Source organism: Salarias fasciatus, chromosome 17, assembly GCF_902148845.1.
Source record: "Salarias fasciatus chromosome 17, fSalaFa1.1, whole genome shotgun sequence".
NCBI classification, from domain to species: domain Eukaryota; kingdom Metazoa; phylum Chordata; class Actinopteri; order Blenniiformes; family Blenniidae; genus Salarias; species Salarias fasciatus.
Window position 1 is genome coordinate 20,274,380 of NC_043761.1, and position 27,579 is coordinate 20,301,958.

Genomic DNA, 27,579 nt, shown 5'->3' on the forward strand with positions numbered 1-27,579 from the left:
AAGAACATGCTATGTATTTCCCTATTAGTCAAGTGTTTTTTATTACTTACCTGGTAACTTCTTAGTATTTTCCAGTAACTACAACATTTACCTGGTAATTACGGTTGAACTGTAGACTACTGCAAAAGGAAGTGAGGCATGTTTCCACGCTATTACTTGGTAACTACTTATTCATTACCCAGGAACTGCAAAAATACCTACCTGGAAATTACATAGTTATTAAAGTGGATTTGTACTGTAAAAGGAAGTGAGGTCTGTTTCCATGTTATTACCTGGTAATTACTCATTTGTTACCCAGTAAATAGAAAAATATCTACCTGGAACATAGCGTACACACCTAGCAGTACCTAGTAATACCTAGTAAAAAGTCTACATTTCCCAATGATTACATGGTAATTACTTAGCAATTACTTAGTAAGTACTTGCCAATTACCGACATAGTTGCTATATATTTATAATTACCCAGTAATTAATACTTACTACCAGGTAGTTACTTGGTATTTGCCTGGAATTGGCTTGGTAATTACTCTAAAAGTACTAAGTAATTAGCAACATAGTTACCCTGTAATTACATGGTAATTTTACAGTAACTTCTCCTTATTACATGGTACTTACCTTGCAATTACCATGTTAATACATGGTAATTACCGTACTGTAAAAGGAGCGTTACCTGATCTCATGTCATCACTCCACTTGCTCTCTGGTCAGTGATACTTTGGCTCCATCTAGCGGCGCGGATGCGTATTGACCATCTACCGTAAGTCCGCGATTATAACACGACCCCACTTTTGAAGATGCAATTTCTGGAAAAAAACATCGTCTTATATTCGGGCCAATACGGTACATTTATAAAGCATTTATAAAGTAATGCCATTATAACATGTGTAGCTATAGTTATAAACATTCATAGACGATCACAATGCCAGGACCTAACCCTAACACTAACCCTAATCCTATGCTGTATAGTGCTGTATAGTGAGTTATAAAGCATTGTGATCATGTATGAGTGTTTATAACTACTTATAATGTGTTATACTGGGTGCTTAAAGTGCTACCAATTATTTTTTTTCCTTCTTGTTGTACAGTAGTTTGTTTGGTTTAACCTAAACGCAGCCGTGGCTGACCGCATGTCAGCAAGCACAGACTGGATTAATGATCTACCGTATTTATAATCGAACAGCCTATGTTCCTCTCTTCTGTACTGGGCCATTGAAACTTTCTGTCAGTTGCCTTACACTCCGTGCTCCGTGCATGTGGGGGGGGGGGGGGGGGGGCTGAATTTCAAGCACACTCCACCTGTGTACTGAACATAAACTTCCGTTATACACATCCTGAGTATTTCTTTGAAAACACGTGACCTGACAGAAACCGAAAGCATGAACAGTGTTTTGAAACATCAGGCAAGTTCGGCGTTGGCTTCAAACTCAACCAGACATCAACAGCTTCACAGCTTTACACTTTTCATCTCAGTGAGAACAATTCATTGCTTATGGCTTTTTGGGTAGGACTGTCATTTACCTTTCTGTTTTTTAATGTGTTCATCATTTTTTTTGAAAATGTTCAAATGTTGTGGAAATTGATGATTTTCTGCTTGTGTAAATTTTCATTTATTTAAATTATTTAGTCATTCAAGAAACGCAATCAAGAGCCTCCAACTTCTCTACGTAAGTCAATTTATATTTCACAGACTCCGAAATTCACACACTAATTACACAATTTTAGTAGAAACGTGTTATGCAGATCTGTTTGTCTTGACAGTTCTTGATGAAGCGTGGAGGGACGTACCATGGGGGTGAGTAATTGGGGTGGGGTGGAAAACCTCAACAACAAGAAACATTTGGAGCTTCTTTTGACATTTGGCACAAAGTTCATTCTTCATCCTATTGAATCTTCTTTTTGAACAGGGAGAAAAAGAAAGACTTTGATTATGTGAGAAATTTTAAGCCTCATTCAGAGGCTCAACATCTCAGAGTTCTGCTGCATGGACCACCAGGCTCTGGAAAGTCCAGCTTCATCAATTCTGTTGACAGCGCTCTGCGAGGAAGGATTTCAACTCGAGCTTTGGCAGCAACTAATGATGGCAGCTTCAGCTTCACTCAGGAAGTACGAAGAGGTTTTCAGTAATTGTGTACTACTCATGATTCATGTCATAATAATAATAATAATAATAATAATAATAATAATATGTACACAATAAAATGTTTGGAATTTTCTTCAACCTAAAGACAGAACAGCTACTTTTACTACAATTAACAACAGAGTGTCAAATAGAGAAACTGAGCAGCTGAAATCTGACCTCAGGCTAACGCCCCATGCTGACGTTGTTAACACTTGTTTCAACTTGCAGTTCAGAAGTTATAAAATCCAGACAGAAAAGCCTGGGACCTTTTATCCCCTTGTCTTCAGTGACACCATGGGTATTGAGAAGGGCTCTGGGAGAGGAGTTGATTTGGAAAATATCAAACTGATCCTGAAAGGACACGTCAAAGATGGATGCAAGGTACGTATGAAAAAATGTCTATAAACTCAATATTGGGTCATATATATTTAGCATTTTCAAAGCAATGTTTGCACATAATTCTGGAATTTTTATTTGGAAATCAATTTTTGCCATCCCTTATAAAAAAAATAAAATCTGAATGAAAAATGCAACTTTTTGAAGTAAAGTAATATCTTTGAAGTTTATCAAGATTCTTACGTAAAAGTAACAGAATTTCAACATGGATCAAAGCATTTGGTTAGAAAGACAATTGCACCGTTCAGCAAAATCAGACATTAAACATGAACTTTCGTTCCCACAATATCACATATTATAACCTACCTGAGTCACAGTTTGACTCCTGCCTCCATTCATAAAAAAAAATTCATAAAACAACGTAATGCACAAACATACCAAACCTGCATTCTAAGTTTTAATATGATAAAGTAAATCTTCGTTTTTTTGTTTGTTTTTTTTTTCAGCTCCTTCCTGGCAGTATCCCAACTGGATCCTACAACAATGAAAATCCGACCACCAATGACAAAGTTCATGTTCTGGTTTGTGTTGTTGATGCCTCCACAGCAAACCCGGTGGAGGATGTGTCTGTTAACAAGATAAAGGAGGTCAGAGAAGAAGCCCGGAAATTGGGTTCGTGTATCCAGCAGTTTTACAACTGTTCATTTGATTTTTTTGTGCACAATTAGAAGACACATGGAACCTGGCAGATTAATATTCAACCAGCAATGTAATTCACAACATCTGAAAGCAACTGTTGTATATTGTGTCTGTATTTAACGTTTCTTAAAAGAGGAGCAAATCCGCTCAACCTTAAGTAGATCAGCTGTTTTTATTGTGGTGAGATTCATTTCCTCAGCTGCTATGTGACTTTTACTTCCTGAATGCATTCATGCTCTGTGCTGTACACCAAGCTAATGTTCCCAATCAGCTGACAGATGACTCTATATGTTGTTATGACAAATTGAAAATTATTTTCTGTTATATTTGTCTATGTTTGGCAAGTTTCCCTACCAACCCATCCCACTATGTGGTATCATATTTAAATATTTGCTGGTGGCAGCTCAATGCTCCATGCAGTCACTCCAGTGAAAGCAAGAGACAGAGTCACTTAGAGTTTCAAATTTAAAACTGCAGCCAAACCTGTGAGGAAAACTGACTGCATTGAGTTGTTTTGTCTTTCCTTGCAGGGATTCCCCAAATAGCTGTCCTCACCAAAGTTGATAAAGCCTGTCCTGAGGTCCAAAAAGATATCAGGAATGTCTACAAGAGCAAGACCCTGAAAGAGAAGGTAAGAAATAATTTTTTGACGAGTCCAAATATTGATGCATCATCTGTTCCAGTGATTTAGAAAATGAAAATGCACTTGTAGCAAAAGAATAATATCTTGATTTTTTTTAAATCAGTTTTTCTTTCTTGTTGTTTTGTTGAAACATAGGTGGATCAACTGAGTGTGACTGTAGGGTTTCCACTGAACTGCATCTTCCTGGTGAAGAACTACAGCGAAGAAACCAAAACAGATGAGGACACTGATACACTGATGCTGGACACAATGAGAAAGATCATCGACTACGGAGAAGACTTCCTGAATGACACCTTTCCTCCTATGGACACTGACTAACCTGGCAGTGATTCCATGTTCAAGTTCCCTTTGCAACCAGTCATGACTGCACTGTGCTGTACTCCGCTTTGTTTGTTTTGGAATTTAAAATATTGAAAGACTCTGTTCCTACATATTGTTTTTAACCCCTTTTCTGTTGTTGAAGTTTGCCATTGAGGCCAGACTTTGTGTTTCTGTTCTTGTTTATTTTGATAGTTAACTTTTGACATTGAGAGAATAGTTTGGATTTTTGGTTTATTTTTAGTAGCTCTTACTCTCGCTTCAAGTATTTTTAATTGCCCCTTATTTGATCACGCATTACTGTAAATAAAATATTCCCTTTGTCTCTGAAAACATTTTGGCGTGGCAATGTTAGTAGGTCAGTGGTTCTCAACCTTTTTTCAGTGAGACACACCCTGTGAACAATTTTTTCATTCATGTACCATCTCATCAGGCCTGTGCAGTTGTGGTTATTAATGAAATTAAGTATAGCTGTAGGTTCCTGATCAATGAAGCCCAAGCTTGACGCTCCTATTTCCTCTTATAATCCACATGTGAAATGAAAAACTCCACAGAATCCTCTTGATTCAGTTAAACTGTTTAGTTAAACTCAAAATCGTTAGAAAACATAACACCCATAGAAAAATAAATTAAATAACAAAGGTGATATCCAAAGACAAAAAGAGAAAAAGAGAGGTCAAAAAACTGTGTGGCTCCACTCCACTTGCCCGACTGTCTGAAGCAGGACAGCCACATCCATAACGAAACTAAAGTTTTTTAACAGGTAATAAAATATACAAATTTACAAGAAAACATCAGTTTACTCCACAATATCAAACAGACCTTATCCATATGGATTTTTAACCTTAAAGCTCGTGTCCGGAGTTTCCGTTTCTTTCCAATGTTTGTATCATTTTTTTTAACAGAGCTTAAATGTGTCAGTCTGGTTCGAAACTACAATATAATATTAGCATAAAGCAATATAAAAATGTATTTATGAGCCCCGCCTTCATCTCATAGACCCCCATGTTATCGAAAAAGCGCTGGTCAGCTTCAGCCAATACATTTCGAGCACCCCGTTACATCCTGACATAACTGATGCGCCATCGTAGCACTGACCGACACAAAACTGCAGATTAATGTTACACTGACTGAGGGTGTGCTTGATGCTGGTAAGTAAGAAGCCAGCGTCTCGTCCATCTGCAGCCGTAAAATGCAGAAACTCCTCCTGCACCTGCTCTGTCCCTGGCTTTAAATAGCGAACAATAACTGATATCTGTTCTTTTTTGCTTACATCCATGCTTTCGTCCACCAAAATGGCAAAGGACTCAGCATCCATCAGCTCATCACTTATTTGTGTCCGAATCATTTCAGCCATCACAGAAAAAATGTCATTTTGGATGTCATGATGACTATATTTAGCATTCGATGGGTTGTTGTCCAACTTTTTCTTCACCACTGGATCAAATAATGCAATCACATCCAACAGCTCGCGAAAGTTCCCTCTGTTTGTTGATTCCTCCGCCTCATTGTGACCTCTCTAGGCAATCCCCTGACAAGCCATGTACCGTAACCTTTCCGCGACTGTCTTCATGTAGCGTCTGTTCTCCATAACCGAAGCTGAATGCCCATGGATTTTGTCATGGATTTTTCAAAATAAATGAATCCCAGTCATGACTATGGATCCTAACACCAAAAAATAAGAGCTGCGGTGAGCTGAGAATCGCGAGACATTCATGACATCTTTTGTAAATCTCAGATTACGGTAATCATTGGGCTTGTCAGTTAGTTTCATTTTTAACTGAGACTCGACACATCCAGATATATATTTTTGTGTGAGTAAGGCAACTTTCAGCTCGTTCAGGAGACCATTGTACTCTTTAAAATGATTGATGTAATTATACTCTTGTCCAGCAGGTGGCGGTGCTAAATTCTACATAATCTACATAGACGCCTCATTATATACGGGATCATCATCCAGTGTCTCTGTCCTGTTTAAAAGTTGCATCTCTGCTTCTGTGCCTGAAGCTGCTTTCACTGATGTTTCTGAGTCTCCAATTGGCAAAGCTCACCTCAAGCCATCTGGCTGTAAGAACAATTGAAGGATCCCTGCTCTTTACCAACATAATGTAGTTTGTATTTCACCTGGAACGTCGTACTGGAACTGTCATGTAAATATGTGCTGGGAAAAAACAGGATTGTGCCTCAAAAATACTTTATCATAAAAAAGTTGTGGCAACTGTGGTAAGATACCAGTAGGTTTACCTTGGATTGTGTCTTTAGAAACTTTGAGTTTATGCTGCAAAATGTACTTCCTGGCTTCGCACAGTGTGGCACTTCAGTTCAAAAAGCTTGTTATTATCTTTCTTATGAAGTTTTATATTCCAAAAATTTAACTGCTCAATGAGATATTTTTTCTAAATGGGAAAGTTATATTTTTCCTTGAGAGATCACTTCACTTCATAATTGTTCTATCGTTCCACAAAGTTGAATTATGAGGTGAAAGATTGTGGTTAGATTATTTTCCAAACTGGAGGAATTTAGATAAACTTAATGGTGATTTTAAAATCACAGCTCAACCAAAAATTCTCTTCTGATAAGTTGTTTCAATAATGCATCATGTGGAACCATGTGGAGTTTTTATTTCTCATACAGGCTTTTAAAACATTGTGTATGTGCTCTGACAACAAAAGATGAAAAAAGGCGTGTAGTGTGCTGTCCATCCGTTGGGTCTGCTTTGGTTCCATCAGAAAATATTGTCCCCTGGAAAAAAGTCTGTTTTTCTGATCACTGAGTACTTCTGTTTTGATGCTTTGCATTTTGCTGTTGTCAGTTGTTTTTTTGTCAAAACTGTTTTGACCAGCAGGTGGTGGTGATAAACCTTTGACAGAAGACAAAAGAAAGAAGAACTCCTTTTGAAAGACAAAAACAAAAAACACTCCAATATGAATAGTCCTTATTTGTGTGCTACCAGTGAGTAACTAACTAACAGGTAAGATAAACTTACTAAGACCTAGAGGGGGACACAGAGGGAGACATAACAGTACCAGGGGCCTTTTGCACAAAAGGAGGATTCAGGCATCAAGGATGAACGACTCATCCAGGCTCGTCTAATCCATAACCAGAGGGTTCAGGCTTACTGGGTTGCACAGAAGACCAATCCAGGATGAGAACGCATGGATTCATCAAGCCAGGTGAAAAAAAACCAGGATCAGAGCGCCCTCGGCGAAACCAACACAGTCGATCACAGAATCATGGATTCACCATGACAACCAGAGTGGAGTCCTTCTCTCCACCGAAACAGGAAGTTCTCATGGAGGCAGGTGAGGAGTCCGGATCTCTGTAGTCTCCTCTCCACACACACACACACACACACACACACACACACACACACACACACACACACACACACACACACACACACACCCATTGCGTGGCTGCATCACTCCACCCATGCCTGCACCATTCCCTCCCCACACCCATGGCGGGGCGCACCGTTCACCCACCACCCCTACACCAGTCGTGCCACCCAACCTCTTATGTCTTTGTTCAAATCATCAGTCAGTTTTCAATATGTGACATTTGATCAAAAAGCCTCCATAGTTTATTACTGTCAGTCAGTGAAGCAGTCAGTCGAAAACAGTGGGGAGATCAAAGGTCACATGACCTGCACCTACTGGCTGACTCAGAACACACTGGTTTTTACAACCAAGTTTGGTTGATGTATTGATTCATTAGCCAGAGTCTGGTTACCAGACAGCAATTTGTAATACTCACACTTATTTTAAAAAAAAAAGAAAAACCTTTTTATTTATTTTTTAATTTTAAGTCATATTTCTTGGAGGGGCTTGGCTTTCCCAGCACCCCTCACACTTGACCCAGGAAAACAGACCTATTTATCCCTCCATCAGGGATGTATATGGAGCATTCATATGTACAGTATATTGACTCTAACCTAATGATTGCACATAATCTAAAATCATAATCTATCTAAAATGATTGAATGATCATAATGAAAAACAGTCAAAGAAATCACCCAAGAAATAACATTACCTGTCTTAATGAGTGCTGAAGGGAGTTGGAAGAAGAATAAACTTAGATCATTCTACCTCTTTGCATGTCCAGAGCTTCTCAGTTCAATTCTTTAAATCTGACTTCAATCTAAATCTGTTTCATAGTTGAGAAATGCCATTATGTGACAACAGTGTTTTCATGTCATTGTTTTGATACACCCAGACATCAACAGCTACCATTTTCTCCAACAGCACAACCATCAATGCAATACTATCGTCAAATAAACAAAAAACAAACTCTTTGTTCCACACTTTACTCCACGGATGATGAAACGGAGACTTTTCAGATAAGGTGGAGGTTGAGCGAATGAATGATCTTATTCAACAATCAAACAAGAACTCAGAACTGAGGCGGCACAATTCAAACAAGTTTATTTGACAAAGATGAGGATCTGGTCCAACAGGCTTCATTAAAAACGAAAGTGGCTGACGTGGATTATGTTTCCATGCCAGGATGTAGAAAACTTATGGTGAGAAAAAGGAAAAGATGATAAACCATCTGATATTAGCCATGAACAGCAACCCTGATGCCAAGTTCATTACATAAATATGAGAATAAAGGGTGAGTCTACAAAGCCGAGAACTGTCAACAGCACACACTGAAACCAGGTGTGGTGAACACAATAGAGGTAGAACAGAATGTGCTTATCAACAGAACAAAAGAGACTTCATTAAGAGCACAATCTTAAACCGACACTAAGGAACTTTTCAACCTTAATAAAACATTTTAATATCTTTTGTGATGATACATCGACTTACAACTAGTTGAATGACCCCTCTGTCACGGCCTGAGGGCATCAGTATTGCTTCACTTGGACTAAGCAGCTGTGAGGAGGGTGGTAGGAACCCTGCACACTAAAAAACTCCAAATGCGCAGACTGCTTTATGGCATGCGTCACATCATGATATAACATTGTTTAGCCACCATTAGATTCATTACCTCGTCGCTATCCGTCCTTCACACAGCCACTGGAAACAAATGTAGGCGAGTTCAGTCCAACAGCATGCCACCGGGAGCAGCATTTTACGATGCCACGCGCTAGTCCTCATGGGAACTGTAGTATTCCTTCAGGCAAAACACTACCGCTTTTGTCCACTGGCGCCGCCAAAATCAACGAAAACTGAAAGTTCCTTAGTGTTGCTTTAATTCAATACCAAAAAAAAAAAAACATACAGGAAAAAAAGATATCAAAGGGGACAACACTTTGGTCTGACCTCTGAAGAAGTAAAAACGTTGTTAAATGTCAGTTTTTATGATCGCTGCTGTCAAGCATGTTCCATGTTTTGATTCAGGGCAATTTCCTGAGTGCCATCATCGCCTGCAGCACACTGATCATTCAGGAAGTCTTCTCCGTAGTCAATGATCTTTCTCATTGCGCTCAGTATCAGTGAATCCATGTCATCATCTGTTTCGATTTCTGAGCTGTAGTTCCTCACTGGGAAGATGCAGTGCATTGGAATTCCTGTCATCACACTCACTTTTTCCATCTAATTTTCAATGACATAAGGAAGAAAATCATTGATTGTAGTTTATGCATAAAAAGTAATAGACACTTCAAAATCACTGAGACTGTGGTCGCATGTCAGCACAGTTCAGCTGATCAGTTGTTTTTTAGTTGATCACTCACCTGCTTTTTCAGCCAGTAGCTCCTGTAGACATATTGCAAACTGTATTGGACAACATTACAGGCTTCATCAATTTTGGTGAGGATCGCGACTTGGGGAATTCCTGCCAAGAAAGAGCACAAACCAGAACAGAAATGTATCTTTAGAATGTTTGATAAACATCTGTTTGTGTCATATGACACTGATATAATATTGTTTCTGTTGATGGTGACACATCCTGACAGAAGATGCAAAACATACAAGACAAGTGTGAAGTGAAAGACAGACGTTAAACATTACCCAGTCCTCACTGTGGTCCAGTGGCTACTGACTGATAACCAGAAATACTGAACGTCATTCTGAGAAGAGCTATTTTAAGAAAGGAACGGACAGTCAGCAGCTAAAGAGTTGGTGTGGAGGGCTTGACCTTGTTTCACTTTGTTGTTGCTGTTTAAAAGCTGAGCGTGCCCCCTCTGACCTCTTAGGACAGAATGTTTCACAATTATTGGTGAATATTAAAGTTCAGGTAATGACTGATAGCAATGCTTTATTGCAATTCTAACCAAAACGGTTGCTTTTGATCCCTTCACTCAAATAAAATGCCTGTTACTACGAAATGTATTTGAGATGAAAAACTGTGATAACACAAGTTAAGAACTATAAAATAAGATTTTGATTAGTGTCATTGCATTTATGAAATCAACAGATGTTCAGAAAGAGTCACACACATTTTGTCAAAATATTCAGTGGTTAAAACGTTTACATTCTTTTTTTGTTTTTGACATTATTTGCAGATTTATAATTGTGGCGGTGGGGTGTGGTTAGGCACAGCTGTGGGGGGAGTTTGCAAAAGTGGCTCAATGAAAGCACGAATGGAGACACCAGTCTCTAAACATCACTGATTATTAATCGCTCTCTCTCTCACAGTAGACCTTAAAATGGGCCTCTCCAGTGAAGTAGGGGTGGGTTTTGCAAATGAAAATGAAATTTAATAGCATATAACTGGAACAATATCAACTTCATGATACTTTCATTTCAGTTTCTGTTGATTGTCTGCTGTAAAAGTTACTGAGTAGGGCCCACAGTAGGCTATAATCCATTTTGACTATATTTGCATGTGTGACATGATATTGAACCTGATATCTCTTTCTCTTTCGATCTCCCTGAGGTGAAAATGGGACTAAATGAGACATACAGGTTTTCACCTCTTCCTCTGAACAGGTATTTTCCCTGTATAAACATTTAGGTGTTATTGTTTTTATGATTTTGTTTGGGCTGGGGATTGGTGGTACTGATATTATCTATCTATGGGGCGACAGTAGCTCAGTTGGTAGAGCAGGTCATCTTATAACCGGAAGGTTGGCGGTTCGATCCCCGCTCCCGCAGGCGTAAAACTGTCGTTGTGTCCTTGGGCAAGACACTTCACCCACCTTGCCTCGTATGACAGTTGTGAGAGTGAATGGTTGGTGGTGGTCGGAGGGGCCGATGGCGCAGATTGACAGCCTCGCTTCCTGGGCTGCCCTGGGGCAGCTGTGGCTACAGTAGTAGCTTACCACCACCCAGTATGGTGTGAATGAATAATGCAATGTAAAGCATCTTTGAGTGTCCTGAAAAGCGCTATATAAAACCAATGCATTGTTATCATTTTATCAACTTGTGGTTTTGATTTGCTTACGGTGATTTCATGAAAGACATCAGAAACGATAAGGTTAGTTCATTCAGAATTTCATTTCATCATTATAATGAGAACACCATCAGGACACTATAAATCAAATGCTCTGTTATCAAACAGTTAAACTCACCTAACTCACTGGCGTCGTCCCTGACATCTTTTATCTTGCGAAATGACCTTTCATCCATCAGGTCTAACATGGAGGCAGGAATGACACAAACCAGAACATGAACTTTGTCATTTATGGTGGGATTTGCATTGTAGAATTGAGCACTTGGTGGACTGCCGGAATTGAACTGGAAAAAAGGAAAAAATTCTCAGTCACAGTTTTAGTCACAGTAATCGTGATGTTTTAGAGCTTAAAAAAGTCAGAGATAACAAAATATAGATTTCGTACCTTGAATCCTTCTCTGATGCGTCCTTCCAGGATCAGTTTGATTTCATTCACTTCAGCTCCTGTCCCAGAGCCCCTCTCAATACCCATGGTGTCACTGAAGACAAGGGGATAATGGGATCCAGGCCTGTCTCTCTGGATCCTGAAACTATTGTACTGTAAATACAAATATTTTTTTCTTTAAAAAATATTTGAGAAATCTCTAAACAATTATTGTTCAAGCTCTTCATACTGTGTTGGTGAAGCTGCAATCATAGGCAGTGGCTGCCAAAGCTCGAGTTGTGGTTTTTCCTCGCAGAGCGCTGTCAACAGAGTTGATGAAGCTGGACTTTCCAGAGCCTGGTGGTCCATGGAGAAGAACTCTGAGATGTTGAGCTTCTGAATGTGGTTGGTAGTCCTTCACCCTCTGAAGGTTTTCTCTTCTGCGACTGTTCCAAAGAAAAATCAGGGGTTGAAGTTTGGAGTAAGTGCCCACTAATATATGAAGAAAAAAAGCAAGATATATTTCATGTTGATGAGGTATTACCAGTGATTTAATCACACCCTGATTACTCACCCCCACGGCACATCTCTCCATGGTTGCTTTAATGCTGTAAGGTCAAACACATCAGCATCACTCATATTTTCAACAGTCATTGTGGATTTATTATTTATTTTATTTACTATTGAGGATTGAAGACATGTCATATTAATTGACTTACGAGGCTTTCCAAACCATCGAATGTATTCCCAGGCACTCTTGGTAGAGGCAATAAGAGAAAACAAAATATGAATGACTTCAGCTTTCTTATAACAGTTTGAATAAAGCTAAATAAAGATAGACCACTCAAACAAGATGCTTACAGATCAATGTGTTTGACACTTTTTGGCAAGTATGGGCAGAAAAAAGTAATCTTCTTCATTATTTAGTGAATTAAAAATATTTGAAATATTAAAGTACATTTCAGTTGATAACAGAAAAATATAGTTTAAAACAGTCTTACCCAAATATAATCCATTCTGATTAAAAATAAATGTGACTTGAAAGCAATTAATTCTCTTTGCTGAAGTTAGTCTGAGGTGAGCAGAGTGCAGTGAAGCTCTTGATGTCTAGTTATGTTTAAAGCCAAAGCTCAGTGTGCCCTTTCCACTGATAACTGACTTTTAAATACACTGTTCATGCTTTCAGTTTCCTTTAGGTAATGTGATTTCAAGGAAATGCAAAAGGTGTGTAGACCTGAAAGGGAGTGTCACTGCAAATTCCCCAGTGTTGAATTCACTCTGAGAGTGTTTAAAATTGGACTTAATTATACACTTTTGCAGTGATTTTCTAATGCTGGCACTCTGCAGAGTACTTTGTGTTGACCAGTGGCGATTGCTCTAAGACTGCAAGGGAAGCTCAACTTCCCCTAAAATGTCAAAAAATAAGTGGTCCAATATTTACTGTTGTGTAAACATTTCATTGACTAAATATGCGCTACAACACGTTCATCTTTTGTTCAGAATCGGCTACTTATCTCAAGTAATTGACTCGGCTTTTTTCTCACTCCTCCTCGCAGCGCACGGCACTTTAAACAGCCGGACGCTGAGCGTCCATGCGGAAGCGAGAGTGGGTTGTTCTGCTGCAGTGAAACTGGACGCTCATTGGATAAAATACTGGGCTGGTCCCGCCCACGGACGCTCAGCGTCTCTGGGGGTCTATGGGGCAGTGGGCTGGCCTGGACGCTGAGCTTCTGTGTGGTGATTGGATGATCTGTGTGAAGCTTGATTGACAGCGAAATGAGCAAATCAGCGATCTTGAAGTAAAAAAAATGCACCAAAGTGCTTCTGAAGTTTTTCATTCTGTTGTGCTGGGTTGATTCGGAGGCTTTGCTGATCCCTGGAGACTTTGTGTTTGTGAAAAACGACTAGCGTTGTGTTTGGAGACTCGTTTCGGTCACTCTGTAGTTTCTGTCCTCGACCAGCAGCTGTGGAGCTTCTCCCCTTCTCTCACACAGCTCCAGCCTCCAGCTGCTCCAGCTGCTCGCCAGCTGCACACAACGCCAGACAATGTGAATGTTGTGGACCGGATTTTGGGTAAGCCATTTGATATTCTTCCTTACGAAGAGAAAATTGGTGTTAAACTGCATAACAGATCAACTCCTAAGACTGAGCTGGTGCCGAAAGGTGGGGAAAAGTAACAGGTCCTTTCAGCTGTCCTGGTCTGACCAGGTGAGCTGCTGACTGAAGCGCTGTCACCAATAAAATGTACTGCTGGCCATGCCTCTGGATGAAACTATACAGGGAGGTGTTGTCTGGTCACAAGTGGGCTTTGAGGATCTGTCTAACTTTGTCAGGGTGTACAAAAGGCATGAAAGCTAATAGAATTTACATACAAAAAACAGATTACACATATTACAGTGTATGCTGAAAATGAGCTTCCCCTCTTTGGAAGACCAGCAGCCGCCACTGGTGTTGACCATTATTAATGTTTAACTCTATACAGTGTTGATTCTCAGAATACTCACTTTTAGGTGTATACTTTAACATTTAACTTTTTATTTTGTAGCATCACAATGTAAACTGCAGCTCATCAGAACAATCAGAAGAATGATTGGAATTAGCGGCAGATGCTGTTTAATTTGTATTCAAGAGAAAAGAATCAAAGCCTGTGCTGGGAAAATGTTGGAACAGAAAATGACTGAATGAATGTGTCTTTACAGTTTAATGTCAAAAATGTTCTTCTATTGGAAGTTGTAGTTCTAGAAGGTTGTGAGATTCCTGTCACAAGTGATCTGTTTGAAAGCAGCAACATCGTCTTACAGAAGAACATACAAAAGGCCTGTCCTTCATCAGTGTGAAAGCGAAACAATCTGCATGCTGCTGACTTTCCTTTTTAATAAATTAAACAGGTTAATATTTCTCTTCTTTTGCACATAAACTTAATTCAAATTTGAGTCTGAGCAAAAGTTAAAGGATTAACTTGACTAAAAAGCATGCTATGAGATGAAAATGGTTAAAAACTGATCACAATCAATTAGGGATGGGACGAGATCTCGTGTCACGAGATCTCGCGAGATCGAATGCCGCGAGATTAAGTACGTTTATATCAAGGCAAAAACTCTTTATTAACTGGAATATTGACGGAATGATACATTACATGGCGCACAGCCATATAAACACGTGCAAAACCCTGATTGTGCTCATATTCATATTTAAAAACCCGGTCGAAAAGGACATGAAATACTGTTCTGCGCATGTTCTATCTGCAAGGAATCTTGGTCTTTTGAGTCCACAAACTACTTGTGATACAGTTTAATTGATACGACGTAAAGAAAATGTGCGGAAACGATCGTTCAGTTCTTCTCTTTTATTGAAAAAACGGTGCATCGCATCAATGAACATTTTACCTCGTCTTGCCTGCTCACACTCTTTTTCTAACAGCATGCAGAGAGAGCCTGCAGCGGCTGCAGCCCTTCTTCCTCTGTGGTGTCTGTGAAAAATAAGGTTGAACATGTAAACAGCGCACCTAGTGGCATGAAATGCAAATGCAGTCATGGCGTCGTCTTGCGGTTTGAATGGGAATAGGGGAACTAGGCGGCCGCCTCGGGCGCAGTGTAGAGCGGAGGGCAACGTGGCCGTACAAGGGGCACTCCGACCTGACACTCCATGCTCCGACGCTGCATGTGAGTACCGCGCTGCCCCCCCCCCACAACCTCAGCACCAACAACCCCAACCCCCCCCCCCCCCCCCCCCCCCCCCCCCCCCCCGGTCTCGTGTCGTCTCAATCTCGTCGACTCAATCTCACGAGACATCTCGTCCCGTGAAATTTGTGTCTCGTCCCACCCCTACAATCAATACAAATTAAAAATCAATGCAGGAAGTTGAAGAATAAATTAGCAGCTTATGCTGTTTGAGCAAACAGAAAGTATATCTACAGTTGTGTGTCCACTTAATTTTTCCACATTAGATATATTATTCTGTTGAAGGCTGTATTCCTTTTTAAAAAGCAGCAGCACTGTCTGACCAAACATTTTTTGAGAGGACGGGTGGCATGACTGTTCTGCGATTAAAAGAATAGAATGAGTGATACAATGTTTTAATCGTACAAGCAAAATGAAATTGAAAGTGCATTCCATAAGTTACCACAGTTGAAAAACACTAAAATTAAATGAGCAAAATTAATAGTTGAGAACAACATAAGAAGAACATAACCTAATCCCTGCTCGAAATCATTGTTCAAGTCTCGGGTTATGGTTCAAGTAAAGAATCAATATTCGAATACATTCTGAATTTAGTGGAATATTATTTTTTCTTCAGTTCACATGCTGATCATTCGATTAAGATTCTCTTCATACGATTCTCTTAAAGGAACATTTTGTTCAGATGACACTTGGACTTCATTCAAAGACAGGGCACTGTGTCGAAAGAATTTCAGGTGAACATGTCCGGTAGATGTTCTATTTAGAGGTCAAAGGAGATATGGTCTGCACGCTGAAGAAAAAATATCTGAGAAGAAATACATTTAACACTAAGAACACAATTTTCTATCTGTACTATTTATGTCAAAAAATATTTCAAAACACAAAACATTTTCATGTACAAAAAAAAAAAAATCAGTAAATAGTTCTAAAAAAGGACAATCTTGCTTCATCAACAGAAATAAGTTATGGAAAAAAGTTGTCTTACTTTATTATAAGTGGTCTAGTAACATTTTTTTTCAGTGTACGCGGTCCAGGTTGTACTTCCAGAATTAAATTCTGGTTAAGTTCAACATGGATAGATTTATATAAGCCCATCAGAGTGCAGGCCCGACTCAATATCTATCATCCATCAGTCTTATCAGTCACTTTATGCAGTCATAATGCCCTGGTGCCATTCCCACATGACTAAAACAGAAATGAAGTGAAGGGACAGATTATGTAGCTCTACGAATTAGGCTACGTTCACACTGCAGGCTGAAGTGACCCAAATCCGATTTTTTTGCCCCTATACGACCTGTATCGGATCTTTTCCTGACAGTCTGAACGACACAGATCCAATTTTTTCAAATGCGACCCAGGCCACTTGGATATGTGGTCCTAAATCCGATACGTATCTGATCTTTTGCCATGCGACTTCAGTCTGAACGGCCAGGTCGCATTTATCCGACCTGCACGTCACGATGTGGGGCACCGAAGACGTGTGTCTTACCGTGAGAGTGTTAAAAAAAGGCGCTCGCAGACGCACATTAAGGGAGTTCTTGTCATCCGAAAATTATTATTGAACTCCGTATCACTAAAGCCTCTCATCACTGTCCCACCACTCCTGGCTGCGTTTCTCAGTTGCTGCCGCTGCCCCACAAAACGCCATGGCCAAAAACTTGGCTCTCTTCTTTCTCATTCGCTAAATTCTGCAGCGCCAGGACAACGGGGAGGAAAAATAATAATAATATCCACACGCGCGCTCTCCCTCTCTCCCTATCTCTATCCCTCTCTCTCGCTCCCTGTCGCTCTCTCTCTCTCACACACACACACACACACACAGAAGGAGCTCGGCGCGGCTGATTAGAAGCGCAGCACTGAAATGATTGCTCACTATTCAATTGTAGGAATACGTGTTTGATCAGTTCTTAAATATATCATCGACGCTTGAAAAGCTACAGATTCTGTATTGTTTGTGGGTTCTGTAAACACTGAAGTGCGCTGCTGCGTGACGTCGTTATGTTCTCTTCTGCGCATGCGGGACACTTTTGGGTGGTATTCCGTTCAGATGGGAGATCACATACAAGTCGCATTTTATTGTAAATGTGAACGAACTCGCAAAAAAATCGGATTTCACAAAAAAATCCGAAAGGAGCATCAAACCCTGCAGTGTCAACGTAGCCTTAGTGTGAGGACCCTCCAGGTCCTGGCCTTTTTGCCATGTGAACAGGCTCAACACAATCACAGAAAAAGTCAAACACTGACGCCGTCAAGTCCCATCAAAGGTGCTAGCACACTGTTGCAAGCAGTACAACTAGCGTAGGATCAGGACTGACCAATACTCAAATGGGATGAGGATCTGTTACACACACACACACACACACACACACACACACACACACACACACACACACACACACAGCATTTTTGGCCAGTGTTGCAGCCCCAACTAGGACAAAGGGGGTCTAGAATATGGATCGATGAACAAACAGTACCGTACACAACTGACCAGATTCACTGAAAACAGTGTTTGTTTTCTGACAGCAGCAACTCTGTGTTACACAAGATATTTTTTTACAGTAGAAGGGAAGGGCTTACGTAACTGAAAGGGAAAAAGAAACTCCTTTGAATCATATTGTTTTAACCTTCGTTGTGACGTGTTTTGGTTGCTAACTAGAAAAACAAGTTCTACACACTGTAAATACCTGAAGGGAAGATTTCAAAGTGAAACTACACCAGTCCACGGTCTACCGTGCACTTTAAGGAAATTGTTTTCGGCCCTGAAACAGAAAGGTCAAAGGTCAAGCACTCATTTCAAGGTCAGCTTCAGATTTTCTCTCCAGAAATTCAGATGAAATCATGATAGTGGGTGACTTTACCATTCAAGTAAATGTTGACACTGATATCCTCAACCATGCATTTGTGATCGGGCGCTTGGGAAAGGGCTTTGTTTCATTTGTGTGCTGTGTGTTGCTGTGTTTGCCTTTGTTTTCCTTTTTTCCTTGAATAAGCCCTTCCCATTCACCTTGATTGGAACCCCTGTCCACGTGAGCCTCTAGCCAAACCTGTATTCAATTAGCGCACCTGGGCTGTGGCAAATTGACAGGTGCATAAAAGGCAGTGTGGCTGTTGGCAGCAGGAGAGAGCAGACACAGGGCAGCAGACACGGAGGAGCAGACACAGGGGAAGCAGCGCACCGGGGAAGCAGCGCACCGGGAGGACGGCAGCCACACCGCCAAGGGAGCACACTCTGGGGCCGTGACGGAACCAGGACGGGACCAGCGGAGCGATCCAGTTCGAGCACCACACATTGTTGACACGCAGCGGCAGGGAGGAAACCCTGCCACGCCCGTGAGTATTATACTCGTCCAGTGTGGTGCTCACTACATGGACTAGAGCGTGGAGTCGCTTGGTCCCGCTTTGTGCTGGCCCGGTTTTGTACGTGGCAGGTGCCGTCCGGATGTCCCTCTGGTGACCGGAGCAACGCAGAAGGAGGAACTTCACCCCACCCCAGACGACGTTGGGATTGTCTTGGGGATCCAGCCTCCGTCCACGCAGGGTGGAGAAGCCCTGCCCCCAGAGCGGCACCCGGGAGCTGATATTGAAGTGCTTGGACCCCCCTGCAGTATTTAAGACCCGTTTAGAATAGTTTTGTATTGTTTTAACCCTTTTATTCTTCGTTAACACTATTTATAATATTTTAGACCAAATAAACTGCATCTTGTATTTCATTACGTGGATTGCTCTTTGTTGGTCACACCCTGCTCTCACTCACCCAATTTCAATACTTTGCCGGCCACTAATATCCATTTACATCCCCCAGCGATAACTCTTTTGAATCTCCCCCCTGTTACATTTGGCGTTGTCGGCAGGATCCATTTTGAGAGCTGGTGTCGCCAAATAAGAGCAAACATGATGATGCCTGTGTACCCTGGTGCACCTTGGCTACCAAAATTTATGGGGCCAGGTGGCGATTTAAAATACTCTGAATGGAAAGAGCAAATTAAAGGGCTTTTGAGTTCCCAGGATATAGCAGAGGCAAGGAAGGTTAGCATTGTATTGGGAGCATTAAGTGGTGAAGCCAAACGACAAATAACGGTTTTGAACGCAGCTGAAAAAGATACAACAGCTAAAATATTTGAGTACTTGGATTCTCTGTACGGTGACCAGACCCCCATACCAGTTGTGAGATCAAAATTTTTTAGCTGCTTACAGGGAGTGGATGAGCCTGTCCAATCATTTATTTTGAGGCTGCGTGAGTTGTACTGCAAATTGGACAGTCAGGATCCAGATAATGCTCCTTCTGAAACTGCTTTGCGGGATCAACTACTGCTTGGACTGTGTGATGGGCCTTTGGCTCAAGCCTTAAAGGTTTATGCTCGCCGCAACCCGGGCCTAGGGTTTGCTGATTTGCGGGAGGAAGCCTTGAAGTTGGACTCAGAATATAGCCACCAAAGGCCCGAGGTAACCTGCTCTATGATTACTAAACAGTCTGTTCCTTCCAGACCCCCACAGGATGCCGACTGGAAGGAACAGCTCAAGCGTGAAATTATGGATGACGTGAAGACCCATGTGAAGGGGCTGACACAGGATATCGTGGCAGAACTCAAACCACTGCTGCAGCCAGCCTCACCTCGGCCCCGCTCTTCTAACCCAACGTGGAACAAGCGCTACTCACCCAGACCCCACAACGACAGAGATGAACAGGGCAGGCCTATTTGCCACCGCTGCAGGGAGGCAGGCCACATAGCTCGCTATTGTAGAGGACCTCCTACACCTGAACCAGCTTTAAACTAGCTACCCCTGCTGCTGAGGTCCGAGTAGCAGGGCTTGTTGACACTCCACCACCACCACCCAGGGCCTCTGAAGCAGTTGTCGGCCAATGCCCTATAATTAAACTAACCATTGAGGGGGTTCAGCTCAGTGGGCTTTTAGACACAGGGTCTCAGGTCACATTAATGGCAGAAAGTGTGTTTAATGCACATTTCACACAAGCTAAGCTTGGAAAGACCCCTACCTTGTTCCAATTAAGGGCTGCTAATGGCTTAGAAATACCCTACGTCGGTTATGCCGTCTTAGACCTGGAGGTGGAGGGTATTCAAGTCCCGGGACGGGGGGTGGTAATTGTCGAAGACGAGAGGTGTACCCACCCTTTAATTGTGGGAATGAATGTCATTGTGGCTTGTTGGGATACCTTGTTCAGAAGCCCTCGGGAGTCAGCCGTCCCACAGGTCTTCAAAAAGCAGAAAGTTTGGAGGGATGCGTTTGCCACCTGTTGTCAAATTAACCTTTCCCCCAGCGAAGATGGACATTTGGGTTATGTGAGGTTAGCTTCCAAACGTAGTGTCACAGTACCCGCACAGAGTGAGATGCTAGTCTGGGGGCGGGCAAAGATGGGACCAGGTGGGACAAATTACTGCGCTCTTATAGAGGCTGTGCCGCGTGCTGGTGATGTGGGTGTCGCAAAGGCTTTGGTTGAGGTGAGGAGAGGTAAAGTTCCTGTACGTATTTGTAATCCACACCCATACAGTGTTTCCATTGGTCGATTTGAAAAATTAGGACAGCTCTATCACATTGAAGACGCGGATGTGCACGGTTCCAGTGACCTGGCCCTGTCTCTGGAGGAGGATGGCATTGTCCAGGTGGCCCTGACGAACGCTGCAGCCGCTGTCGAAATCCCAGAATGGCCGACTGAGGTGAGCCTGATGACGGAGCGATCCGATCTGTCCGAGCAACAGCAGGAGGAGCTGTGTGCTCTGTTGCAGAAGTGGGAGAAAGTCTTCGCACAGCACAAGGAGGATTTTGGGCGGACAAATCTAGTGCAGCACAGGATCCCTACAGGAGAGGCGGCCCCTATCCGGGAGAGGTACCGGCCTATTCCACCTATGCTGTATAAAGAAATGAAAACGCTCCTCTCCAGTATGCTTGAAAAAGGGGTGATCAAAGAAAGTTGTAGTCCTTGGGCTGCCCCTATCGTCCTTGTGCGCAAAAAAGATGGCAGCTGGCGTTTTTGTGTGGATTACCGGAAGTTAAACGCTGTCACTCATAAAGACTCTTTCCCATTACCACGCATTGAAGAGACCTTAACCAACTTAAGTAAATCGGAGTGGTTTTCGACCCTGGACCTCGCCAGTGGTTACTGGCAGGTCGAGATGCATCCTGATGATCAAGAAAAGACTGCATTTGCGACCCCGCTTGGCCTATACGAATTTGAGCGTATGCCATTTGGACTATGTAATGCGCCAGCAACGTTCCAACGTTTAATGCAACAGTGTCTCAATGGACAAATAGCCGAGTCGTTATTGGTATACTTGGATGACATCATAGTATACTCTGCTGACTTCTCTTCCCATCTCCAGCATCTGGACCAGGTGTTTGAGCGGCTGTGGGGACATGGTCTGAAGCTACACCCGGACAAGTGTAGGCTACTGCAGCGGGAGGTGACGTTCCTGGGACATGTAGTGGACCAGCATGGTGTGAGGCCAGACCCGGGGAAAGTTCAAGCGGTCCAAGGTTGGCCAGTCCCAACGACGATAAAGCAGGTTAGAGCATTCCTTGGCCTGGCTGGGTACTACAGACGCTTTGTAGCAGGTTTTGCTAAGATTGCACGTCCTTTGAATAGACTCTTAACTGGTATTCCAGCGGACAAGCGTTCCCAATCAAAGAGAGTAACTTGGACCCCTGAATGTCAGGCTTCTTTTGATCATTTAAAAACGGCACTGACTCAAGCTCCTGTACTCGCATACGCCCATTACGACAAACCATTTATTGTGTATACGGATGCTAGCCATCAAGGTCTTGGAGCCGTTCTGTCACAGGTTCAGGACGGTCATGAACGTGTAATCGCGTATGCCAGTAGAAGCCTTCACCCAACTGAACAAAATGATGCCAATTACAGCTCCTTTAAGCTTGAACTGTTAGCCCTCAAATGGGCTGTGACGGAAAAATTTAAGGATTTTCTTACAGGAGCAGAGTTCACCATCTACACAGACAATAACCCTCTGGCCCACCTGCAAACAGCGCAACTCGGAGCAGTGGAACAACGCTGGGTGGCACAGCTTGCTTCCTTCAATTATACAGTGAAATACCGCTCAGGTAAAAGTAACGTCAATGCTGATGCGCTCTCCAGGTTTCCTGTCCATGTAGAACAGGTTGCAGTACAACCGAAGGAGCCCGCCGATGTATCAGCTGTCAACATCATGCCCGACGTTGGATGGAGGGAGGCACAGGATTCTGATCCGGACATCAGGATTGTGAAGGAATATGTCGCAAAGAACAGCTTCCCATCACGCGCTGTACGTTTGGCACTTCCAAATCGAGCTCAGAAGCTGCTTCAACAGTGGAAAAGGCTGACGGTGAGGGGTGACCTACTGTACCGGACGTTTGTTGATGGGGTGACCCATGAGGAGCACCATCAGGTTGTGTGTCCAAGTTGTAGGTGTGAAGAAGTCTGGAGGAGGACACATGAAGCTGGGGCCCACTGTGGTGTGGAAAAGACTCTTGCTCGGTTACGGCAGCAGTTCTATTGGCCCAATATGGAGGGAGAGGTACGAGCATTACATGAAAAATGTGATAGGTGCTGCCTTCAAAAAAGTCGCATTGAGCCTAGGGCTCCACTCCACCCTATTGAATCCACCTACCCACTTGAAATCATTGAGCTGGACTACCTAACTCTAGGCCGACCTACAGATACCTATCAAAATATCCTTGTCGCTACAGATAAATTCACTCGTTTCGCATGGGCTATGCCCACTACTGACCAAACAGCCCAAACCACCGTAAAAATGCTTTGGAATCACATCATACAACCGTTTGGCTGCCCGGCGCGTTTCCATTCTGATCGTGGCCCAAATTTTGAGTCGGCCCTAATGCAACAACTTTGTGATTTGTATGGCATAACGAAGAGTAGGACCACATCCTACCATCCCGCTGGGAATGGTGGTGTTGAGCGTTTTAACCAAACCTTGTTAAACATGCTCCGCTCCTTAGATGAGGAAAAGAAACGCTGTTGGCAAAGTTACTTACCTGAACTAGTCCACGCCTACAACAACACAGTCCACAGTGCCACGGGATATGCCCCCTCCTTTTTGATGTTCGGTAGGCACCTGCGACTTCCTGTAGATGTACGTTTAGGTCTAAGCTCCCAGCAGCAGTCCTTTGATTTACCTGGATGGGTTCGAGATCATCAAAATAGACTCGCTTTCGCTTATGGCATTGCTCGAAAGAAAGCCGCTGACGCAGCCTCCCAAAACAAACAGCAATTTGATAAAAAAGCCAAAGCCTTGCCTCTGGTACCTGGTGAACGTGTGTGGTTGCGAAACAGACGCAGGGAGGGGAAGGGTAAGCTGAGCACATGGTGGGACCCTGAACCCTTTGTGATATTGGACTGTGTGGGGGACACTGGGGTTGTTTATAGGGTGCGCCGTGAGAAAGATGGCCATGAACAGACTGTGCATCGGAATGCTTTAAAATTATGTGCTGTACCCCCAACTGTGACGGAGCCACCTACTGGAGAAGCATCCTCCCTGACACAGCAGGCTGGACTCCCTGTTTTCTATGGGTTCATCCCAGCTGCATCAGAGCAAGATGAGCCTCAAGACTTGCCCCGTCGCTCAACCCGTGTGAACTTTGGCCAACAGCCAGCCCGCTATGGGGACTAGTTTGAGTGCAGGGACTGGCAACTAAAAAAGGTGGGGGGGTGTGATCGGGCGCTTGGGAAAGGGCTTTGTTTCATTTGTGTGCTGTGTGTTGCTGTGTTTGCCTTTGTTTTCCTTTTTTCCTTGAATAAGCCCTTCCCATTCACCTTGATTGGAACCCCTGTCCACGTGAGCCTCTAGCCAAACCTGTATTCAATTAGCGCACCTGGGCTGTGGCAAATTGACAGGTGCATAAAAGGCAGTGTGGCTGTTGGCAGCAGGAGAGAGCAGACACAGGGCAGCAGACACGGAGGAGCAGACACAGGGGAAGCAGCGCACCGGGGAAGCAGCGCACCGGGAGGACGGCAGCCACACCGCCAAGGGAGCACACTCTGGGGCCGTGACGGAACCAGGACGGGACCAGCGGAGCGATCCAGTTCGAGCACCACACATTGTTGACACGCAGCGGCAGGGAGGAAACCCTGCCACGCCCGTGAGTATTATACTCGTCCAGTGTGGTGCTCACTACATGGACTAGAGCGTGGAGTCGCTTGGTCCCGCTTTGTGCTGGCCCGGTTTTGTACGTGGCAGGTGCCGTCCGGATGTCCCTCTGGTGACCGGAGCAACGCAGAAGGAGGAACTTCACCCCACCCCAGACGACGTTGGGATTGTCTTGGGGATCCAGCCTCCGTCCACGCAGGGTGGAGAAGCCCTGCCCCCAGAGCGGCACCCGGGAGCTGATATTGAAGTGCTTGGACCCCCCTGCAGTATTTAAGACCCGTTTAGAATAGTTTTGTATTGTTTTAACCCTTTTATTCTTCGTTTAACACTATTTATAATATTTTAGACCAAATAAACTGCATCTTGTATTTCATTACGTGGATTGCTCTTTGTTGGTCACACCCTGCTCTCACTCACCCAATTTCAATACTTTGCCGGCCACTAATATCCATTTACATCCCCCAGCGATAACTCTTTTGAATCTCCCCCCTGTTACACATTCAGGTCATTACTTGATACAATTGGTTTTTCACAGAAGGTGAATAAACCTACTCATTACTTTAATCACACCCTCAACCTTGTTCTCACTCATGGTATTGACACTGATCAATAAACAGTTTTTCCCCACAACCCTGTACTGTCTGATCACTTCCTGATATAATTTCATTTTACATTAACTGGCTTTAAAGCACCTGGGAAAGAAAAAAAAAAAAAAACCTTACATTTAGAAGATGTCTGTCAGAGGATACTGTGACCAAATTCAAGGAAATGATCCCATCAGTGTTAACTTCACTCCCATCTGTTGGCCTAATGGACAGCAGTATCAGCCCCACTCAGGTTGATTTAGTTGCAGATGGAGTGGCAGCCTCGCTATGCTACACACTTGATTTGATTGCTCCCCTGAAGATTAAAACCAACAACTCGGAGGGTAGCTCCATGGTACAACAAACAACTGCAAACTTCAGCACAAAAACTAGAGAGGAAATGGCGGCTAACTCAACTAGAAGTATTTCATACTGCCTGGAAAGAAAGTCTGCTAACCTATAGAAAAACTTTACATAAAGCTCGAACTGCCTACTATTCCTCCTTAATAAAAGAAAACCAGAACAACCCCAGGTTCCTCTTTAATACTATACCCAGGCTGACAAAATATCACAGGTCTGTCGCGCCTCATATCCCATTAACTTTGAGCAAAAATGATTTTGTGAACTTCTTCAATGACAAAATTCCAACTATTAGAGATCAAATTGAAAGCACACTCTTCAAAGTGGTCACGGACTGATCAATCACATCCTCAGATCCGTCAGTAGAACCTGACTTACAACTATCCAGCTTCCATCCTATAGAACACTCTGTTATCCTCAATTATAGCCTCATCTAAGCCTACAACTTATCTGTTAGATCCAATCCCAACTGGACTGTTTACAAATATGTTTTCCCCTGATCAGAACATCAATATTAGATCAGATCAACCTACCTTTAGTAACAGGTTATGTTCCACAGGCCTTCAAGGTTGCTGTTATTAAACCTCTTCTTAAAAAAGCCCACCTTTGATCCAGGTGTTCTGACAAGCCACAGGCCAAGATCCAACCTTCCCTTTATTTCTAAAATCCTAGAGAAAGCTGTTGCAAGTCAGCTTTCTGACCATTTATATAATGATGACCTATTTGAGCCTTTTCAGTCATGTTTTCCAGCTCATCACAGTACAGAGACAGTACAGAGACAACTGGTAAAAGTTAAAAATGACTTTCTCACAGCCACATATAAAGGACTGGTCTCTGTTCTGGTCCTGTTAGATCTCAGTGCTTCATTTGATACTGTTGATCATGACATCCTACTACAGAGACTAGAATATATTATTGGCATTAAAAGGACAGCATTAAACTGGTTCCAATCATATGGATGGAGCACTGTCCAGCAGCCCTCCCAGGGACTCCAAGAAGATCGGGTACTCTGCACTGCTGTTCGGCCCGTAAGTCAAGACAACGATGAGGCACTGATCGTTGACCCGAAGGCACAGAGATGCGACCCTCTCGTTCACCGGGGAGAACTCCAACACATGGCAGCTGAGCTGTGGGGCTATAAGCAGACCCACACCAGCCCGTCACCTCTCACCGTGGGCAATGCCATAGAAGTGGAGAGTCCAGCTCTTCTCAAGAGACTGGGTTCCTGTGTGTGGAGGTGAGCCCGACTATATATAGTCGGTACCTCTCGACCTCCCTCACAAGCTCCAGCTCCTTACCCCTCAACGAAGTGACATTCCATGTCCCTAGAGCTCGTCTCTGTGTCTGAGGATCGGGTGTCGACGCGATGTGATTTTCTGCCCAGTGCTCTGAATGTCAATATATATATATTTATCCTCATTTGAAGAGTTTTTTGTTTTTCTTTTTGGGAAGAGCTGAACTGAACAAACTGAAAACAATTTATGTTGGGCTGTTTTTTTCATTCAAGTCGTTTGAATTTTATGTATGTGTTTAGTGGTTAAAGAAAAAAAGTTGGCTTGTTAAAATTTTAAACTGAGAAAGACAATCCCTGGCTGAAACTTAAGCAAAAAAAAATCTTATATGTCAGGAGAGAAGCCTGGCTGGCACCCCCAAAAAAGTAAAAAAATAAAATAAAAATGCACACCTGCTCTACTGATCCGTCACAGTTCATCTTTAGTGGGTTGGATTATTGTAGCTTTTTGTTTACAAGTCTCCGAAAAAATATGTCAGTCACCCGCAGCTCATCCAGAGTCTTCAACAACACAAAAAGGGTGGAGCAAATTATATCTTAGCTTCAGTCTCTGCACCGGCTGTCTGTGTGCCCACGGATTGACTTCAAAATCTGACTTCTGGTCTGTGAAACTTTGACTATATCTTAAGGATTTATCTATTTATGGATTTTTTTTCTTACAATGTGACAGTTATAGAAAACTGGAAAACAACAAAAGTTCCAATAAAAATCAAGCTATAGCAGAGGAA

The 27,579-nt window shown here is 42.7% G+C and overlaps 2 protein-coding genes across 5 annotated transcripts; one reads left to right on the forward strand and one right to left on the reverse strand.

Moving 5' to 3' along the window:
• The first annotated feature begins 1,400 nt into the window (after nt 1–1,400).
• LOC115403862 (interferon-induced protein 44-like) lies at nt 1,401–4,444 on the forward strand. 2 transcript variants are annotated; one of them, XM_030112891.1, is made up of 8 exons: nt 1,401–1,501; nt 1,625–1,664; nt 1,759–1,792; nt 1,905–2,103; nt 2,348–2,500; nt 2,962–3,127; nt 3,685–3,785; nt 3,933–4,444. In XM_030112891.1, the coding sequence occupies exons 1-8, from the start codon at nt 1,490–1,492 to the stop codon at nt 4,113–4,115; spliced, it is 888 nt and encodes a 295-aa protein (XP_029968751.1). In that variant the 5' UTR covers nt 1,401–1,489; the 3' UTR covers nt 4,116–4,444. The 2 variants fall into 2 exon arrangements, with proteins under 2 accessions (XP_029968751.1, XP_029968750.1); XM_030112890.1 differs by having other exon boundaries at nt 1,475–1,501; nt 1,741–1,792.
• Nucleotides 4,445–9,329: 4,885 nt separating this feature from the next.
• On the reverse strand, nt 9,330–13,263 carry LOC115403861 (interferon-induced protein 44-like). 3 transcript variants are annotated; one of them, XM_030112888.1, is made up of 8 exons: nt 12,822–13,263; nt 12,540–12,576; nt 12,395–12,428; nt 12,071–12,266; nt 11,842–11,986; nt 11,575–11,740; nt 9,796–9,896; nt 9,330–9,655 (listed from the first exon to the last, which is right to left on the reverse strand). In XM_030112888.1, the coding sequence occupies exons 4-8, from the start codon at nt 12,187–12,189 to the stop codon at nt 9,434–9,436; spliced, it is 753 nt and encodes a 250-aa protein (XP_029968748.1). In that variant the 5' UTR covers nt 12,190–12,266; nt 12,395–12,428; nt 12,540–12,576; nt 12,822–13,263; the 3' UTR covers nt 9,330–9,433. The 3 variants fall into 3 exon arrangements, with proteins under 3 accessions (XP_029968748.1, XP_029968746.1, XP_029968749.1); XM_030112886.1 differs by having other exon boundaries at nt 11,842–11,994; XM_030112889.1 differs by having other exon boundaries at nt 12,540–13,263.
• Between the last annotated feature and the right edge of the window lie 14,316 nt (nt 13,264–27,579).

What these genes read in the sequence shown, in the direction of transcription:
- LOC115403862 (XM_030112890.1), top strand. An exon ending in AGAAGAAGCCCGGAAATTGG is followed by an intron (nt 3,128 to 3,684) that starts GTTCGTGTATCC and finishes CTTTCCTTGCAG; the next exon opens with GGATTCCCCAAATAGCTGTC. An exon ending in GCAAGACCCTGAAAGAGAAG is followed by an intron (nt 3,786 to 3,932) that starts GTAAGAAATAAT and finishes GTTGAAACATAG; the next exon opens with GTGGATCAACTGAGTGTGAC.
- LOC115403861 (XM_030112886.1), bottom strand. An exon ending in TCGATGGTTTGGAAAGCCTC is followed by an intron (nt 12,429 to 12,539) that starts GTAAGTCAATTA and finishes TTGACCTTACAG; the next exon opens with CATTAAAGCAACCATGGAGA. An exon ending in GGACGACGCCAGTGAGTTAG is followed by an intron (nt 9,897 to 11,574) that starts GTGAGTTTAACT and finishes CTTTCTTGGCAG; the next exon opens with GAATTCCCCAAGTCGCGATC.